The 19,115-nt window shown below is 51.2% G+C and overlaps 1 protein-coding gene across 1 annotated transcript in view; it reads right to left on the bottom strand.

The window, feature by feature from the left end:
- The window catches only part of LOC105699788 (tyrosine-protein phosphatase 99A), a 156,316-nt gene that overhangs the window by 8,313 nt on the left and 128,888 nt on the right, over window positions 1-19,115 (bottom strand). Inside the window, exons 5-18 of the mRNA XM_023434387.1 lie at window positions 15,500-15,687; window positions 15,270-15,384; window positions 5,718-5,936; window positions 5,313-5,593; window positions 4,877-5,133; window positions 3,010-3,281; window positions 2,085-2,305; window positions 1,844-1,969; window positions 1,582-1,754; window positions 1,206-1,497; window positions 955-1,126; window positions 738-862; window positions 378-655; window positions 175-310 (exon numbers count right to left, since the gene is read on the bottom strand). Coding sequence (XP_023290155.1) covers window positions 175-310; window positions 378-655; window positions 738-862; window positions 955-1,126; window positions 1,206-1,497; window positions 1,582-1,754; window positions 1,844-1,969; window positions 2,085-2,305; window positions 3,010-3,281; window positions 4,877-5,133; window positions 5,313-5,593; window positions 5,718-5,936; window positions 15,270-15,384; window positions 15,500-15,687 — 2,855 coding nt within the window. The remainder of the gene's footprint in view (window positions 1-174; window positions 311-377; window positions 656-737; window positions 863-954; window positions 1,127-1,205; window positions 1,498-1,581; window positions 1,755-1,843; window positions 1,970-2,084; window positions 2,306-3,009; window positions 3,282-4,876; window positions 5,134-5,312; window positions 5,594-5,717; window positions 5,937-15,269; window positions 15,385-15,499; window positions 15,688-19,115) is intronic.

Genomic DNA, 19,115 nt, shown 5'->3' with positions numbered 1-19,115 from the left:
CGAAAGGTTTCCAAGAAATAATTTCATGGCTCTCCGCATTTAATATTTCAATCCCGCTTAGTTAGGAGTTAATTGGCATTGCTTTTATTCCCGAGTTTTTACCATCTGGGAACCATTTTTATTTCCCTAGAAAGTAACTCGGTTTACGTTGCTTTGTATTAAGTGAAGGTATACCTTCGTCTTGAATACGCCAGGCCTCTTCATGTGTAGCAGCTTGGCGAACATGTAAATGTCTGCGCTCTGCTCGAATTCAAGTTGCTTGTTCAGTGTCGTTAGTAGGACGAAGAGGCCGGCTTCGATGCCACCGAACCTGAAATCCATGCTCGTTGATCATTTCTTTCCTAGCAAAAAAAAAAGGAATTATAAACTAACAGTACCTGTCCATTACGACGATCGGTCCGTTCTGATAGTCCCGGTGGAAGTCTTGGATGACGTTGACGAAGACGTTTGGGTTGTTGTTGTGAGGCCACGGGCCACCTTGATTGAGTGGTCCTTGGACGATCCTCGCACTGAGCTCGTAATCGTCTTGCAATGATCGAACCGCCACTTCGCGTAAGAGGATTCCACTTTCGGTTTGCTTGATTCCACAAAGCCGCACGCGGAAAGTGTCGGACTCCAAGTCTTTCCCCTCCGTTGGCCAAAATTCAGGGTACTCCTTAAAGAATGATTACGGTAACCGTTTCGTCGCCCTCCTAGCTTTATGAAATTCACTCAAATCGAGTTAAGTTGATAAACACCTCATCGCTCTGCGTCAACATCACGACAGTCTGGGCGTTGTGGTCCCACATCATCTTCCAGAACTCCATAATGGTGTTCTCCATGGGATGCTGGGTTATGATGAACTCCCGATTACGTTGGAATCCTGAAAAGGGAAGTGACGTTACGTTACTTACCACACGCTCCATTCGTAATGAACTACAGCCGTTCGGCAAAAATCAATGCATCTCGAATTACCAGAGAACCAAGTGGCGTTGATATAGTCGCTACCGTCTATTCCTGGCTTGGGCGTCAAGTGCACGCGAGAGTTCTCGATAGGTATTATTTCCATATTGCGGTTCTTGTGGATGTTGCACGGCTTGGTAGCGGATACCAAGTTGATGTCCTTCGGCTTCCACGAAGTAACCAGCTTAAACGTGAATGCATTAGAAAATTAATAAAAATAAACAGAGAAATAGCATTTCATTTTGCGGCTGGCTATAATGTACCTTAAATTGGGCTTCTAAATTATTCCATGGATCCGTCTTGTTGTTGGAGGGGCACAGCATGTCTTGTATGTGCTGCATCAGGTTGTTCGAGTGGATGTTCGTCTCGCCACTTTCGATGGCTTCTTGCAGCGCGTCGTGGATGAAGATGTATTGTTCTTCGGTCTGCACGAGGAAGTTTCGCTGGGTGCGAATGTGTTTGAGGAACCCGAAAACATTGATCTCTCCTTTACTCTTCGCCTGCTTCAGCATGGCATCGATCACTATGTAGGTCCCAGTTCTTCCTACTCCGGCACTGGAAATTTTGATAAACGTCAATTGCACTCCTAAGCGACGCCCATACGAGAGGAATCTTGCCCCATACTTTTTACAGCCTTACCTGCAGTGTACGATGATGGGACCAGCATCGGCAGGATTCGCATTAGATGACTTCCGGATGAAGCTGAGGACCGGCAGGGGATGATCCGGAACTCCGTGATCGGGCCATCCGGTGTAATGGTACTGCAGGACCGTCCGCTCGCCCATGTTGGTACCGTTTTTCTTCTTCTTGATCTGCTTAAATTTTAATCACAAACGCACATTTCCTCGGCTACCCTTTGGCTGGGATTAACGCATCGAAGAATCATGAGAAATATGTATACCTTAAGATGACGAATGTGTAGAGTCCGGACTGTGTACGTCGCCATTACGTCCTCCCTCATGAGACTTACTTGAATGTGACCGTAAGTCTCGCTCCCTTCTTTAGGCCAGTACATATCACATTTTTTCTGAAACGTCAGAGGAATCTTTCAATACCAGTATCTAATCTCAATTTCGGATAGGATTTTAGTTGGCTGTCAAAGTGCAATTCTCTTTTCTTTATTTTTTTTTTGGCTGACTTACCCGACCCCGTTCGACCAGATTCGTGATCATGACGATGATGGACACCCTTTGCTCCCAGACCATTCGCCAGAATCCATCGAAAGTCGGTGGTAAAGGCCCCTGAGTACCGATGTAAGCTCGTGCTCGTTGCCAGCCATCTATGTAATTCGCGTTTACATAATCCTGCCCTTTCTTCGGGGGTCCTCCACCACATGACAGCAATTGCACGCGCGTATGGTCATCTAAAATTAAAAATCACCATTACGACCATCCAAGCAATTCGCAATACCTTAATTTATCAAAAAATCCAAAGAAGTCCATTTGTATCGGACTATAAAACTAAGTACAAATATTTTCGGTATAAATTTCAGTCCCGTGGATTACGTAATCTGGATCAGAATAATTATATTTGAATGTCCCGCCTTTTGGGTCTACATAATGGTTCACGTTGGTCTATACGTTGGTTATTAAAGCGAGTCTCAGTCCATACCTACAAAATTAATGGTAAATCTCTCAAAGCCTTAAAAAAAATAAAAAAAATATCCACGGTCCACTTTCCGTCTACTTCCGAGTAATCGTATGAAATATGAAAATCGCGACGCCAAAGCCTTCCTTCATTATCTGCAAACGTGGCAGCAGTAAAAACTTTTCTGGGCGTTAAGTTAAGCGACAAAGGTGGCAGACACATTGAACACCTATAATTATCAGTGCCGTATGCATGAGCACGCATATGTTTGCATATCTGATGATGTACACTGACTCATGTGTGACACTGATGAATGAACGTTGCACCTCGTAAGTAGACCATCTTTCTCTCTCTCTCTTTTTTTTCTTCTTCCTAACCGTATTATTTTTTTTTCCATTCCTAGTAGGATAGTGGAGACTTTCCACTTAAGAAAAATCTCCGAAGATCATCCGAGATGTTCGAGGAATTTCTTAGACTCACAGGCGAGGATGTTCAAGTAGCGATTCTTCGTCTTGTTCTCTGCATACTCGGAGTTCTCGACGGTGTAACTGCCAGTGTCCAATTGGATTAATTCGTACTCCTTACTGAAGCCGATGTCCCCGTCGGCATGTAATTCGGTAACGTGTTGAGCGAATTGTTGAACGGCCACGGCGGTTCTCTCTCCGTCCTGCTCGCTGTTCTCCCAGTCTTGCAGCGTCGGGACGTTCCTCGGTGGGTAGTCCAAGTAGTAATATGCAGTGTGGAAGCACTTTCTGAAAATTGGCCTAAGACACGGCCTGATAAGTGGACAGTCTTTACGCAATCGGGAAATAAAAAGATTAAGTAAACGAGAACGAATGGGAAAATGATTAGGCCGAGTTATCTCGATTTTCCCAGACCTTTTCCTTAACCACGTTCCTTGGGAAATTCTACTCCGGAGTATCCGAACTCCGTCGCGGTTTCGACTTTCTATTTTAAGTCCAGGTTTATTGTGTCAGCTGTGTTAGGATGTGAATATCCGCGCCGAGCTCCGTCTACTGGAGGGAAATAGCAAAGACTCCTTCGATTAGCTCTTCCCCGAAGATCAGCTGACGATGACGCTAAGCGTCGAGGTAAGTCGTTCCTTTAGAATGAAGAATAACGCTAAAAAGGGCCAGTGGGCGTAAAAATGAATATCTTACGGGGTCACGATCCGCCTGAGAGAGCACAGAACACCCGGGAAGCGCATCCTCGTGTCTCTCGCCCTCCTCATCGCGATATACGAAATTGACTGAGATACGCGACCGAGCGCTCGAATCCCGATTCTTTCCTCGCCGGAGTTGGAAATCTTTTCTTCGCGACGACCGAGCGACTGTCGGCAAGCTTTACTATAAACACGGTTATCACTCGTGGTTATCACGGGCCGATAAGGCCGGCAAAATTAAGGATCGGCAGAGTCTACTAGCTATCCCTGCCATTGTCTTCGCTCGTGACTTTGCGAGCGATCGACGCCAAGTCGGGGAAAAGAAATCGAAATTAATCGACTAAGGGAGAAATTCCCATTACAAGGATTTCAGGTATCGAGATCATATTTCGCGGATTATCCTTCGGCGTGGAATCAGTTCACGGAGGGCAGGTTTTACATTTTCCTTTCGCAAGGAACGCGGAGCCAGATGTTCCTTTGACATCGGTCATTTTTCACCGGTTCGTGGCAGACGCGCTATATTTGCTCGGCTCGGCTCGGCCCGAACCGCGCTTCGACTTCCAACTTTCCGCCGTGGATAGTACGGGATTGAAATGCTCAAATGCGCGGCGTTATTTAAAGCGGCCAGTTCTTTGATCTGGCGGGGTGTATTAATTGCAGCAAACCGACAATAACGTCTGCACCGGTCAAAGCGGGGCGAAATGCTATCGGAACCTCGAGCGCCCGTCATCCCGGTTCCCAGTAAAATCCACGTTGCCGAAATGAATACGGCAGGAGGTAAAAAGGGAAAAAAAATCGGTTAAAATTCCGCCAACGGCACGCGAGAGGGGAAACGCGGTTTATGAATTTTTTACCCAGCATCGCTCTCGAAAGGGCGAATTTCCACGGGAATTTCGTGACGATCCGGCCGCTCCCGGAAAGAGGAAGAGGGAGAAAAAGGAAGCCCGAAAGCTTGGACTCCCTTCTTGGAGATTTCCCCGAGTTTTCCAGATTTAGCCGCACTCGTGGACGTTTTCGGCCACTCCGAAAGGTCTCTCCAAAATGGCGCCTCTCCAAGACACTCGTATCGGGCTTCATTTCCGCAGTTTCTTTCCTTGACGATTGACACGCGAAAGGGACAGGAGGGAACGAGGTGCAGGGAGATGGACCGGGATGCTGGGCGTAGATTATCACGAAGGAACTCACCTCCACAGGACGAACGACGCGATGGCTAGCATCACGGCGAAGCATGCACAGACCATTCCCGCGATGACTCCTGCACTTAGGTCCTTGGTACTCCTGCGCATTAACGGAGGGGTTTTGTCACAGTCCTGAGCCACCAGGATCTTCCTGGGCTCCGTGTTGTTCCCCTTGATGACGAGCCGGCGATCGATGATGCTCCTCGTGGCGCCCCTCACCATGACTTCGTACATGGTGTTCATGGTCAGATTCGGGATTACCGTCTGGAAATATCAATGCTCGTACTTAATTATCATAATTTTAACGGCATTCCAGGAGAATCTTTTGTAGGGCGGATTTACGCGGGAAGCGATACGACCATGGCTTAGGCCCCGGCTTGTTGGTAAACCTATTTGCTTTGACAAGACCGAAGACCAACAAGGTCAGGTCACCGTGGACTCACTCTGCTGTCCAGCTCCTCCTTGTCGGCGAGCAGCTCGATTTCCTCGTATTCCTTGGCATTCGGGCTGCTATAGGTAATGTAGTAATAGTCGATGGTGTTCCAGAAGAGCCCGGGCCTCGCCCAATGGATGTATATCGCGTCGTGGGCTTGACATGTCAAATTCAGTATGGTGGGTGCCCCGGGTCCTGCGATGTCGGTCTTGTGGGTTATGTGCTCGGAAGGCTCTCCCTCGTTCTTCCATGTGAAGGCCTTCACCCATATTATGTACTCCGTAAATGGTTCTGCAAGCGGAATTGAATTTTAACTAAAATCTAATTTAAATTCCTCTGTTGGGAGGAAAGGCGCCTAAACGAGTATGGATATTGAATTGCGATGGAATTGAATTTATCCGCTAAAAGTCCTCACCGAGGCTGGTCAGGTTGAACGTGACCACCTGATTCTTGGCGTTGTCGTCCCGGTGGGCCTTGTCATCTTTGTGTGTCTTGACGTCGGTAAAATTGGAATGCATGTAGTAGACCCGGTACCCCTCGATGACGCCATTCACGTTTTCTGGCTCCTGCCAGGATAGCTCTATGGAAGACGATGTGACACCATGGGCAGTGAGGTTCAGCGGCCTGCTGGGAACTGCAAGGAAAATCATCCATGATCGATCTTGCAGGCATGCCATTTTCAAGAACCCGCCCAGACACGCGATCGGGTTTAACCATCCGCACGGGACCCCATGGGAAATTGTCAACTATTTCTCGACATATGGGGCTATTTCAGGGGACGTGCCCCGGGGCACGCAAATTTCTCCTGTTATTATTTAGCGAAGGAGTGGACGCGCCTGCGCGCTCCGCGGAAATAAGGGTGCACCTATTGACTCGTCTCTCATGCCTTGTACTCCGAATTCTGTTCGAGGCTTCCCCTTGCACCCTTTTGTTCCAGTCTTCGCTGGATTAGGCTAGGTCGGACTCGGTAAAACTCCCTTGCGAAGGCGGGAACGTCCATCGAGGGCGAATATATCCTCCAAAAATTTTTACCTCGGGCTCTGTCCAGGTGGACGTTACAATAGCCGCCGAACTGGAGGACCCAATTCTTCCAGGCGTTTCCTCCGGAGGAGATAGTTAATGCTCAGCGATATATCTCTTAAAATAGGCGCGGAACCGTCCAATGGAAAATTGATTTCGGAAAAATTGAAGGCAGGGTTGAAAGCGCACCACCGAGTTTCCGGAGAGTGGCGTCTCCTGCAATTTCTTGCCGGGTGCTTAAGGTGATCGCGCTCTCCTGGGTATCTTTCAATCTTCCGAGAATAAAGCAACGTTAGGAGGGTAGGCGGGGTCGCGGAGGGTCAAACAGTGAATACTTAATAGCTTCTTCAGTGAATCCGCAGACTTCTCGAGGAAGAAAAGGGTCGAAATAGCTCGGCTCATACGCTATTCAGATCCGAGACTAGACGGTGCCCAGCGGTGGCGCTTTCTGCCGCGCTCTTACATTTTTCACTTTTATTTTCCTGCTGAATAGTTTAGTCCCCGGGGCACAATGGGTCGCGAGGCACCGCGACAATGACTAAACATGCGTTTCCGATTTATTAGCGCCCCGCGGTCGCGGCGGGTGCATCTCGACCTCCTGCGAGTTGCGAAACTGCGTGAAACGCGCCTAGCTCGTTGCATGAAAAAGGAAAGGAAAGAGGAGCGATCGCCGATAGGGTCGTTACACGCTCGCTTTTCAAGAATCGAGGCCCGTTCCCGGAGGCCCGACTCTCCTCTAGGGAACATATTCCAGGATATTGCTAAACCCCCGCGGAGAAGAAATAATGCTATCTGAAATCTCAACCGCGCCGACTGCTCGCCGGAAGTTTAACTTAGGAGCGGTAATAGCTCCGCTTCCTGTCGAGGCCTCAGCTTTTCAGCCGCGGATGATCGCCTTGGTTTTGACCGTTTCTTCGGCTTTTTTTTATTTTTTTTTTGTTTTCTTTTAACGTGACACACACGATACGTGAATCACCATACGAGCCCACTTCTCGGGAAGTCCTTGTGGACTGCCGGATTTCGTCCTCGCCCCTTATCCCCGACGTCCATCCTGCACCGACCAAAATTCACGTGAATTAATTGCGGAGGTCTTTGTCACCGTTTATAGCCTTTATGCGTTTTTAACGACTGCTGTTCCTGAAAATACCCAGACTGGATTTTATACACGCCCTTCAACCTGCACCGATCAATATTCCCGTGAATTCATTCCGGGGGACTTAATAGCCACTTTTCGCTCGTACTCACTTTCAACAATTACCATTCGGAAAATGTCCAGACTGAATTTTGTTTTCGCTCTTCGACCTGCACCGACCAATATTCCCGTAAATTCCTTCCGGGGGATTTTATTGCCACTATTTGGTCGTAGTCGCGTTCAAAAATTATTATTCGAAAAATATCCAAACTGGATTCTGTTTTCGCCTTTCAACCTACGCCGATCGATATTCCCGTGAATTCATTCCGGGAGATTTCTAGTGCAACTTTTTGCTCGTAGTCGTTTCCAAGGATTATTATTAGGAAAATATCCAGACTGAATTCTCTCTTCGCCCTCTATTCGCGAGGTCCACCTTGCACCGAGCAAAATTCCCATGAATCAATTTCGGTAGGTTCTTATCGCCGCTAATTTGCCAATAGTTTCTAGCGATTACTATTCGGAAATCTCTTAGGCTGGATCTTGCACAAGATGGGGTAGATCCTCGCGTAGATGTAGATCCACGTATGGATGTACACGCACAGGAGTGCGTTACTTCACGTCTTGCATTCTGCCGATTAAGGAGCGAACTGCCGAGCCGGCACACGAGCGTAACCTTTAAATTTCCAGGGTAGGTGACGTCACATTTCTCTGCACGCACTCCATGGATTTGCAATGTAGATTACGAGTTTCGTACGTGCAGAACCTTTGTCGAAGGATTAGGCGGAAAATCGCGCTGAATTTTTTTCTCTTTATCGGTAATTAACGATACCGCTTTAACTCCAGTTATCTCAGTAAAAAAAATAAAAAAAAAATAAATAAGACAGATATCCCAGAGGAAAGAGGTGCATATTGCACGCGTGCATCAGAGCTGCAGGAAAGATGATATCACCCTTCGGTGCACGCATCACGGAAATCTGCAATGTAGATTCCTATCAGACCTGTGCGGAGTTTACGCGAGCGTTATTTCCGTCCCGATAATTTCCGATCGCGGGAATTTTAATCGGCAAAATGCCCTCGCGATGCGTCGCGATATTCATTCCCGGTAATCGGCGAATTAACGACTCGGTCGAATATATTAATCAACGATTAATGCAGACCACACAACAAATTCTAGTAGGCCTCGGATTACTTTTTGCTCTCCGGCGCATCGAACATCGCGGGTATCGATTTGCCTCGTTACGCGGTTAAAACCGAGCGCATTTAATTAACCGTTCAACGCATCGCCATTCAATTTCCCCTGAAATATTAACGGGGTATTAAATAATGTTAAGCCGCCTCTCGTTATCCCAGGAACTGCCGGGAGATTAAAACGAGGCCTCGCCTATGAACCGTACATGACTCACCCTGTAATTAATGGTCACGGCTGGGCGTTACGTAGAATTGTCTCATTCTCAGTGAAAATATGCTGAAAGTTCCGCGGGTAGGGTTTAATAATCGTCCGCCTCTCCCGAGAGGGGGGTAATAATTTATAACAACGAAAGCAACGGGAAACCGGGAATTTTCGCAATTGCCCCCGGAGGAAGATCTCCGCTGCAACTTCCCAACTGCGCAACTGCAGCAAGTTCAGTGCACCGCAATCGTGCCTGGCCAACTTCAGTTCCACGTTGACCCGGTGAATCTCGCAAATGATTGGATAAGTGGAGAAATTGTCAGAGATTAGGTAATAGTACCGTATCGTTGAATATATTTCGCCTCAATGGCCGACAATGGCGAAGGGCCGGTTCTACCCATCGGCGACCAACTGTCGCCATAGGAGAACCTAAAGCTCCAAAGTTGGCCAATCCCAGTTGGACCGAGGAAATCCAACCGGCGACATTTCGGTGCCACGCAGGTTTAACCTGCGACCAGGTGGATTATCTGGTATTACGGCGTTTCAAGAGTGGAAAGTGACATAACAAGTGGCCTTCGAATCGCGGAAGATATGAAGAAACGGGGATAAATTCAGGTTTCTAATTGTCCCCGCCAGGACGGCGGAGTCCTTGCGACCAGGCACCGAACCAGGGCAGTATCCTTGCCGACGAATGCTTCGGATCGCAAAGAAAATCCAGAAAAAGAGCCAAGTAACGTGGGTCGAAAGGAGTCATTTCTTCCGGGCGAAGAGCGCGCCAGTTGAGGTTAGGTCGCCACGTGGTGGGGCGGTGGGTATCGAAAAACGAGGGAGAAAAAAATTAATAAATAAATAAAATCTAAACGACCCCGTTTTAATGGGACGCGGTAATAATTGCGGTAAATAGGCAAATCCTCTCTCGGTGCGTGTTTAACGACCTACATCACCGGTCGAGACACTTTCAAGGATGGCGACAAAAAGGAGCACGCACGACCCGAAGAAGTGCGACCACGAGTTCTTAATCCCGAAGGCGGTTTTTGCCGGAGCTCGGCTAACCGAGCCGTTGTTGTGCACGACCGTAAAAAAACACCTACGATTATAACAACATGGCGGCCCGTAATCAACTGCCCGCGTTACATGGGTTTTTCCTCTTCCTCCTAGGAAGTGCACCTCAGAATCCCGACCCCGTGCACACCGTTAGATATCTCGCGTAGTTGGCACTGCACCGCACCGACTCGTTATGCACTTTGCACACGGCATTAAAGTCTTTGTAATTAAAAGGTTTAGATCTCCAGGCTGCACCGCGGCGGACCGTTATGCGGCCTGCACGCGGCATTGAAATCACTATAATTAAATAGTTTAATAGCAGCGGGTGACGCTGAATTATACATCCGAGAATTTCCGCAAATTTCCGGGAATATCTGAGAATTTCTATGAATTTTCTAGATCCCCTGGGCTGTTAACGCCATATCTCGGTTACACGGAGAAGAAGTAGTTCCCACGGAAAATCGGAGTTATCTCTGGGAGTCGAGAGGAAATCTCGCGCCTTTCCAGTCGCATAGGTGTGCGCAGGTGAAAGTGCCCAGGCTTAGAAGAAAGCTAAAGGTCGGGAATGTAAAGAGGAATCGAGCATTCCCTCCCGGTCGAAATTCGACATCCTCAGGAGGAACGACACCACTCGAGTAAATGACCCAAACGATGCATTTCCGAGGTATGCCAATTAACAGCAAGTAATCCAGGGCAATTCGAAACGCCCGAGAGCGATCGAGCTACCATTTTTCCGTAAATTGTTTCCATTGACGAGGTCCGGAATCGAATTATTCGGAATTATTCTCCGGATGGATCCGGGGGACCCAGCCCGAGTTCTTTATGCGACCGAGGCGCCGCGTCCCGCAAGCGGCCGCAAATAAAACGCACGTGCTCGGGCGCGCATGCGCAGAGGCCTCGGGAAAGGGTCGAAATGAAGCACCCGAAGCTGCTCGGAAGCCCCAATTATTTACCTCGGTGCGGCTCGCTGTCGTTTTCGTAGGACGGCAGGGCGGTGACGGTTTGCTCGGTGAGGCCGTCGGTGAGCGCGTACACGTTGATGCCGAGCGGGAGAAGAACGAGGACGAGAGCCTTGGCGAGGGCCGACTGAGAGCCGCTGCCCCCCTCGGGCCGCGACATTTTTACCCCTCTCATAGCGGCCGCGGCCTCGATTCGGCAACGAGAGCTCGAGGTGCGCGTCCCTTTCCCGGAGTTACCGGCCTCGGGCCATCCCGCGGAAGGACTTTCGAGGAGAGGCACTCGACACCCCGAAGAGGACCCCGAAGAGGACCCCGAAGAGGGGTCAGCGGGGCGCAGGTGCGTGTCCAGGCGTCCAGCTGCCGGTCAGCGCACCCGGGTGCGCGGTTGCCAGCTGTCAAACTGACAGCTCGGGCGGAGCACGTGCGCGCGACGGCCGGCCATTCCTCGGCGCGACGCGGACCGCGGAGGAGCGGAGCAGCGTTGCTGGGCGGCCGCGATTCCGCCCGGTGCGCTCCAGCGGTTCCACGGTCTCGACCCCGTCTCCCAGGGGCTCCCAACCGGGGCCGAGGAGAGCGGCTCGACGCGCGGGATCCGACTCAGAGGAGGCCCCCGGGTGGGCTCCGCGAAGGACGCGCTACCGACGCCTGCTCGCGGACGCTATCGGCCCGCTTATCGGCCTTATCGGCTCGGCCGTCCATCGCCGGCTCCAGAAACGCTGACGCCGCCGCCCGCCACTCGGATCGGACCCGAGATCCGAGGAGTCCCTCGAGGTCCTCCCGTGGCCGCGGAGAGGGCGCTCGGTAGAATCCTGGATAGCTCTGGACGGAGAGCGACTTCCTCCCGATGTGGACCTCGAGATCGAGGACGCCGCTTAGCGATTACCGAACTCGAGGACACCGTCGGTCCGCTCGCAGGGGCCTCGGACTCGAGAAGGTCCGAACAGATCCGAGCGTCCCGGTCACTCGCGAAACACTGGGCTCCGTCCCCCTTGCGCCCGGAACACCTTTTCCGGGCCCTCCACCTGATCGGCAGCTGCCCGGCACCGGTCACGGCCCTCTTCCCCTGGCCTGGATCTCCGAACCGGCAGTGCAGGCCGCGCGAGCGGGGCGGACGGAACGCGGCCACTCGACCGCTCCGTTCAGAAAGCGCCGCCACTACTGGACCACCTCTCGGCCCATCCTCCGGCACGCATGGCAAAACGGGATACCGCGCACTTCGACCTCTCCACCGGCGGCACAACCGGCGCTCGGACCCCCCAGTCGATACTCCGGCCCTAGAGTCCCTGGCCGGATCCTCGACTCCACCCGCGGGTCCTCGGGCCCGTCCTGGCCATCCTCTGGGCAGACCGCCTCCAAACTCCCCTTCGCCGCGGACTCGGCCTAGGACGCCATGTGTCGGCGAAGAAGGGCTCCTAGGGCGCAGCAGCGCCGGAAGCCCTCCGCCCCCTCGACTCGGCCATCCTAATCCCTGGCTCTCGACTCCCCCCTGTCGGGGTCCCCCGCGACCCCCAGCCCCGTGCACTCCCACGCCCACGATCGATCGACCACCGGCGACGACTGGATCCCCCGGAAACCCAACTTCCAACACCCGGACGGGAGGAAGAGTCAACCCTTTCTCAGGAACTATCGATCACCACTCCGCACCCCGTCCGCCGGTCTCATCGAACTCCCGACTCGCACCATCCGCGACGACCCGGGGACGCGCCAGTCGGCCAAGTGCCGCCGAAATCAGCGATCGATCCCCCCCCGGAGGAGCCGCTTCGCCGGAGCTCCCGACGCTGCCGGCAATTATGGATTTTCTGGCCGGTCGACCTGCGCCGATCTGGCGAACCCGAACCAACTGCGAGGTCGGCGTCGACCAGTTGAGACTCCTGGCCGTGCAGCTGGGACGACTCGCTGCTGGTCACTGGCTCGGCAGCTGATCGACCCGCCCTCCTCTTGACTGGCTCTCCCGAAGGACCCTGCACCGGCTGGAAGGGATCCTCGCAGGATGTCGTCCACGATGCCGGCGCTCTTTCTTGCTGGCGTCGGGGCTGCTCGCGTTGCCTCTCGGCAACCTGCGCTGGGCTCCACGGGCGAACAACAATAACGGCCAAGAGTGGGACGGAAAGCGAGGGGACCCGTGCGGACGAGACCGCCAGGGCCGTACTTCCGGCTCTCCGCACCCGGGTCCCCTTTCCCGGAGGACCCGCCTTCCAACGATCGAGGTCTCCCCTCCTGGGACTCGATTCGGAATTTCTTCCCCCCGAAATCAAACGCAGGAGCCTGAAGATTCCTGGAAAGTCCTCGAGAATCTTATTGCTCCGATTTTTTCTCCTCCTCTACCTGGTCTATCCTTCGCTTCTTGATTAACTCCTAGGAGGAAACGACCCTCTCTTAGGTACTCCTATGGTATCCATCGAATCCGGAAGTTGGTTATCCTTGAGTGGAATTTTTTCTCTGATTTTTTTTTTTTCTTTTTAGACAGCGATTTCGTTGCAGCAATTTCTTCTCTTCTCGACTAAGTTGCAAGAAGGAGGGCTTATATCCCGCGGGTAGCAGCCTGTGCCTCGTTTCGTTACGAGCAGCTGCCGCGACGTCGTAAACCCTCGGCGTCGAGGAACATTCTAATGCAAAGGTGACGCCGCCTATCGTTATCGCCATCGAATATTTCGCAACGGCGATAAATCGAGCTCGGATGCCACTGCACAAAGCGGCCACGGATTGCCGTCCTTCGAAAACGAGCGACGAGTGCCGGCAGGGCTGTAGGCATGCTTCGTGGGTCCCTCCGATCGTCGGGAAATTGTGTGCCATTCTTTATTCACGCACACCACTTTGTCGGCAGCATCTGCCGCAAGTACGGATACGGCACGCATACACGAGCAACCATCCCATCATGCTATTCCAAGATGGCCGCCGCTCGGCGGACACGTGCGTCGATTTTGGAGCCCGAGATCCGTCCCGACATCCGACCGATGCACGCATACAACCCCATTCGGTGGTCCATTCGAGTAATTCGCCAGGTCAGTGCACAGAAAAAATGGAGACATATGAGAATGAAGGTAAGTGCCCCGGGTCTTAAACCGTCATTGGCCGATGTGAAGAGGCGAGGCACAAGTGGCGCCACCTCGCGGTAAATCTCCGACTGGAAATCTAACGAAGAAAATGATCGAGTCCACCAACGTATCTGGAGGGTTCATTTAATTTCGCGCATTAATGGGTCACCGAGAACGCTTATGCAACATGGCCGTCATTGCAGGCGTCTTCGCGTGCCTCCGAAGCAGCTGTTCGTCGGTTGGTATAATTATCCAGCTGGTTTATAGCGTTAATTCGGTGGGTTTATGTATCAGAAACTGATAACATGGTCATTGTACCGGACGAGATCCAGAATGTCGCAGTTGGTAGCTTTAGCCTCCGTGGTTTCTAGTTCTTCCAGTATCCAGCGGTCGGTAAGACTCGGAGGGAGGAATCTATCCATAGTCCGTGCGCACCCCCGCGGTCGGTAAGGTAGATATTCCTACCAACTGGCGATTAAGCGGACGGAGGTACTTCCTGTCGATATCCAGGAGATATTGATTTCCGACGAGGAAATAATATCAGACCCATCGTGGCCACAACGGCGAAGGTATCGAATGATGAATTACTTATATAAATCTGTAAGTATTCGAAAATATACGGATAATCTGTATCATTCTCCTCTGGGAATGGCATCTTCCTCTTTAGGCATCATGTCATAAGGTGCGACACGGAATGTCCGGCGACCATGACTCCATTTTGTCATTTTCAGACTCTGCGGAGAAATCCGACCTGCGGGGGCAGTTTTTCATAGATTCCACGGCAGTGGATCTTTTGCTAATAAATGATACATCCGGAGTCCAGTGGTCGGGATATTCCTCCCCGAGGGGAGATTCTTCTCGAACGGACTTCGTGGATATAAAGCCTCGGCGCAAGAGGAACTGCAAAGGCGGTGTTTTAACTACAAATTGCCCCATTCCCCCATAAAGTATGTACGGTGCATAACCATAACATTGGCGATATGCTAGGATTAGGAGATTCCGTATCAGCCATCGATCCCGTACCATCGACGAGCATCGAACCATGTTTGCCAGGCCCGAGAGCATGGCGCACGCTCGATAACTTATGCGACATGAGCACCATAGATGATGGGTTTCCAAAGACGCGCAGCTTTACGAGGCTGTGTAAAGCCCAAAATTTACCGGCAATTTCGCCTGGCTGCAGTAAAGGGGAAATCTCTCGCCTTGCATTACTCATATTACCGGCGTGAGATTTCCCCAGGCACTGTGCATCCACCTTTTAGCATTGCAGTCAATTGTCGCTGCACCTGTACGCGACGTTTCCGTTGATACGGTCTCACCCGGCAATCTCGCGCCACGTAGTTGCGAATATGCTCGTAATAAGAAAAAAATCTTTACATAAACGTACCTCCTTCGTCGGTGGTGACGAACGCCGTCGCGGGGGGTCCTGTTCCTTCGGGGTTGAAGACTTGCAGGGACACTCGGTACTTCGTGTAGGTCTCCAAGTCCCTTATGGTGTGGCTCTGGAAACGACATTTCGGAAAGTCTGGCTACAATTGGCAAGGATGAACATTTAGCGAGGTTCAACTTGGGGGAAATCGAAGGAATGGGACATTGGCGATCTCCTCGGCGTCTTACCTCGACATTGGGATCGCGGATGTAAATCTCCTTGACTTCTGCCTCTCCTTTGTCGACAGGACGATACGAGATTCGGTATCCAAGGAATTCCCCGTGAATCGTGTCCCGGGTGGGCGACTTCCATGTAATATGGATGGACGAAGAGGACGTATTGTGTGCCGAGATAATCGTCGGTCTTCCCTCTGGAGCTGGAAGTTGAAAAAGGGATCGGCGCATTAATGAGACCCCGAATTGCATCGCTTGCTTCTGGAGATGTCGCTCGGGAAAGGAAGTGCCGGCGAGCCGGGCCTCCGGGGACAAAAGTGACGAGAAACAAAGCGGCATGCTCGGGATGCTTTGAATGGTTCAATTAAAAAAGTAGAATAGAAATGCGGAGCGCAAACGGGACGGGGCTTCGCCGCGTTAACACCGGCCCGAGTGGTGTTGGGACTCGGCCAGCGCGAATCAGATTTAAACGACAGCCGTGCGAATTGGACCCGTGGCTTCGGTTATTGTATCCCCTTGTTAACCCGTAATAGGAACCGTTCCGCAATTTTCTATAACGGAACTTTAGCAGCAATTAACTCGTTTGCCTCGCCGGGCGTGAAACTCGCGTAGGAGGACCTGGGAGGAGACGCGACGCCTCCCCACGGGACGCCTGAAAAATCCTCGGGAAGTATGAAAACTCCCATCGGCACGCCTTTCGGCCGTGGAATAAAGTGAGGCTGCTTTTAACGAAAATAAGTAGCGTCTGGAGATAATTCGGCCACGGCTCGTTAAGCAGCTTCCCAGTTTTCCGGGCGTTGCGACGTCCACATCACGTCCACGCACCCAACGGGCTCCGGGATCCCTGAAATACATTTTTTTCCGGAGCGCGGAATTGGAACGGTTTAAAAGCTCCTGTTTCGGACCTCCGAAATGCGAGCCGGCATCCGCGTCCCTGGGATTTTCTCACTCGGGGAAGTGGGCTTTCCAAATTAAACGAGCCTCGCTCCTTCCGCGTCCTAAACGAGGCCTCGTGTTTCGAAATTCCCAGCTTCGGGTGGAAACCTAATAGACACCAGGACGAGCGCTCGTTTTAAAGCTCGAAGGATGCACTTCGACGTGGGCTCGCTCTTGAATTTCTGAAAAAACCGCCTCTCGTAATTACGACGGCTCAAAGTTCACGGTCGAGCGTCGAGTGTTACAATCCACGAAAACCCGGCGTACCAAGGGCCTCCAAGAGGGAGGATCGACTTTTTGTCGCCGTTTTTTTTTTTTTTTCCCTAAAGACGGAAAGAACTCCAGTCCGGATAAAATCCGAAGCTCGTCTGCTCTCTCTGGGCGAGATCAATTTTACCGTCGGCGTTTTTCAACTTGGCGTTCAACATCTCGTGACGGGACCGTGTCAATTGGGCCCATCCGTAATGGCACCGCGACGTCCGTCGAGAACGTCGATCGAATTACACGGCCGAGGGGTACTCCTGGGGATCGCGTTTACTCCTGCCTGCGTAATGTCGGTCCATGGGACAATCTTTGCCAGTAACCGAAACCCCGACCTCGGATCAATAGTGGAACTGTATGCTTCACTGGCCGAAACTTTTCCGCCCTCTTCGGCGAATCCACTTGCAGCGCCGACCCTCGTTCCACCCTGGGCTCCTACCCCGCACTTGAACCCTCTGTCCAGTGTCCACTTCCATTTAGCAAATAGTAAAATCACCATTGGCATCGACCTAAGCCGAGCCGATTTCTCCCTGCGCCCGCCGATCCCCTCTCGGTGCCGACATCTCGGCATCGGATAACGCGGATGCTGCGCCGAATCATCGCCCGATGGGCCCATCGACTCTTTCCCTGACCATGCACTTATAAATGCACGCGTGGAAGTTCAGATTACCTAACGCTCCGTATAAGATCGGAATAAAACGGTGGAGAGTAAATCTGGGAGGTTTTTCCCAGTTTTTGCGGGCGGGACTTCCTTCTCTAAGCCGGGCGGATGGAATTGGATTTGCATTATTTCTTACCCCTGCGCTTTCGTTACACCTATTAGACGCGCCGGTAATAGAGTCTTCAATTATACGTATATAATGTTGATTTAACCGAGGAATATATACGCAGGCTGCTACGGAGCGCACAATGCAGTAATATTATCCGGCCGGTGTCGCAGTCCTGGCAAGCAATAAGGAGGTCGTCTTATATTCTACGACAATTTGCAGCGCGCACTCCGGTAACCTAATTGCGTGCCAGTGCGTCTTGAGATTCTAGGACAACCCGAGGTATGGGAGAGACTTCGGTAATGGCAGATCGCGGCCGATGGATTGGAAATTATTAAGGACTTTTGATCGAGGGCAAACGCCATTAGAGCCGCGTCGCGGGATTTCGAATCGCCTGAAATGGAGTCGCGGCTCGACATTGGAAGGAGGTCCGAGATTTTCGCGTTTTGCATTTTACAGGCTGCGAGGAAATCAATATTTCACTCCGGGGTACACGGTGGCTCGGAAGTACGCGGGACGTACGTTTCCTCATATTTTTCGCCAGCCGAACGTTTTATTGTTTTTACCGCCCCCGCGGGGCGGCTTAACTTTACGGGGGAAATCCATTTTGATTCCAAATCGCGGAGGAATGATCGCCAGGACGTGGACCCGAGGTGACGGAGGATCCGGACGTGCGAATTAAGACGTCCAATCCGGAGAGGATCCGTTTTTCGGAAAGCAGGATTTTTTTCTGCAACATCTTCTGACCTCATTCGGGAGTCCCATACCTCGGCGCCGCTGTTGAAACTTTGACTGCAAGTTCGGCCCCTCCGGATGAAAGAAAATAAGATAATAAAAAAAAAAGAAAAATTCATGAAGGACTCGATGTTAAATTTTGAAAAAAAAAAACGTCCAATCCGGAAAGGATCCGTTTTTCGGAAAGCAGGATTTTTTTCTGCAACATTTTCTGACCTCATTCGGGAGTCCCACACCTCGGCGCCGTTGTTGAAACTTTGACTGCAAGTTTGGCTCCCCCGGATGAAAGAAAATAAAATAATAAAAAAAAAAAGAAAACAAGAAATTGATGGACTCGATGTTAAATTTTGAAAAAAAAAAAAACGTAAATATCTCTTATATGAAGTTTCTGAAATTTCGACAAGTAGGTGATGCCACCAGGTACGTGTACCGCGGTCGTCCAATTGCTGCACATAAATCCGGCACTCCTAGTACTGGAATTTTAAAAGTTGCTCGCCTCGGTTAAACCATCTGCTTGAAACTTTTAAAACTTCATCCGAACAGCCTCGCACTGCTTGGATACTTCTACTATGTACGTGCTCTATTAAACTGGACGGAACTTTTCCTAGTTAGTTCTGACGTGTTAGATAGCCATTTTTATTTATCCTTCGGAGAGGAATCGTTTCCGCGAAGGAAGAGTCGTCGTTACGTCAGAGATCGATGGGGGCAGGTGAATTATAAAAATTAGGTGATATTAGTAATGCACGGGAAGAGCAAACGTAGACAGAGGTACCGCGTACATCGAAGAGGGACTCCCGACTTACAGGGATTGTTTTCTCTCGCGTGTTACCGAGTACACGTAACAATCCCACGTATCTGCCAGGGTGTCAACTCTAATGCGATAAGAATTACTTTTCGCGCTAGGTTTTACCGACACGTCGCATTTTCTTGCC

The sequence above is a fragment of the Orussus abietinus genome, unplaced genomic scaffold, assembly GCF_000612105.2.
Source record: "Orussus abietinus isolate OABI.00-Male unplaced genomic scaffold, Oabi_2.0 scaffold10, whole genome shotgun sequence".
Lineage (NCBI taxonomy): Eukaryota > Metazoa > Arthropoda > Insecta > Hymenoptera > Orussidae > Orussus > Orussus abietinus.
Note: the sequence above shows the minus strand (reverse complement) of the source record. Positions and strands in the feature narration are given on the sequence as shown.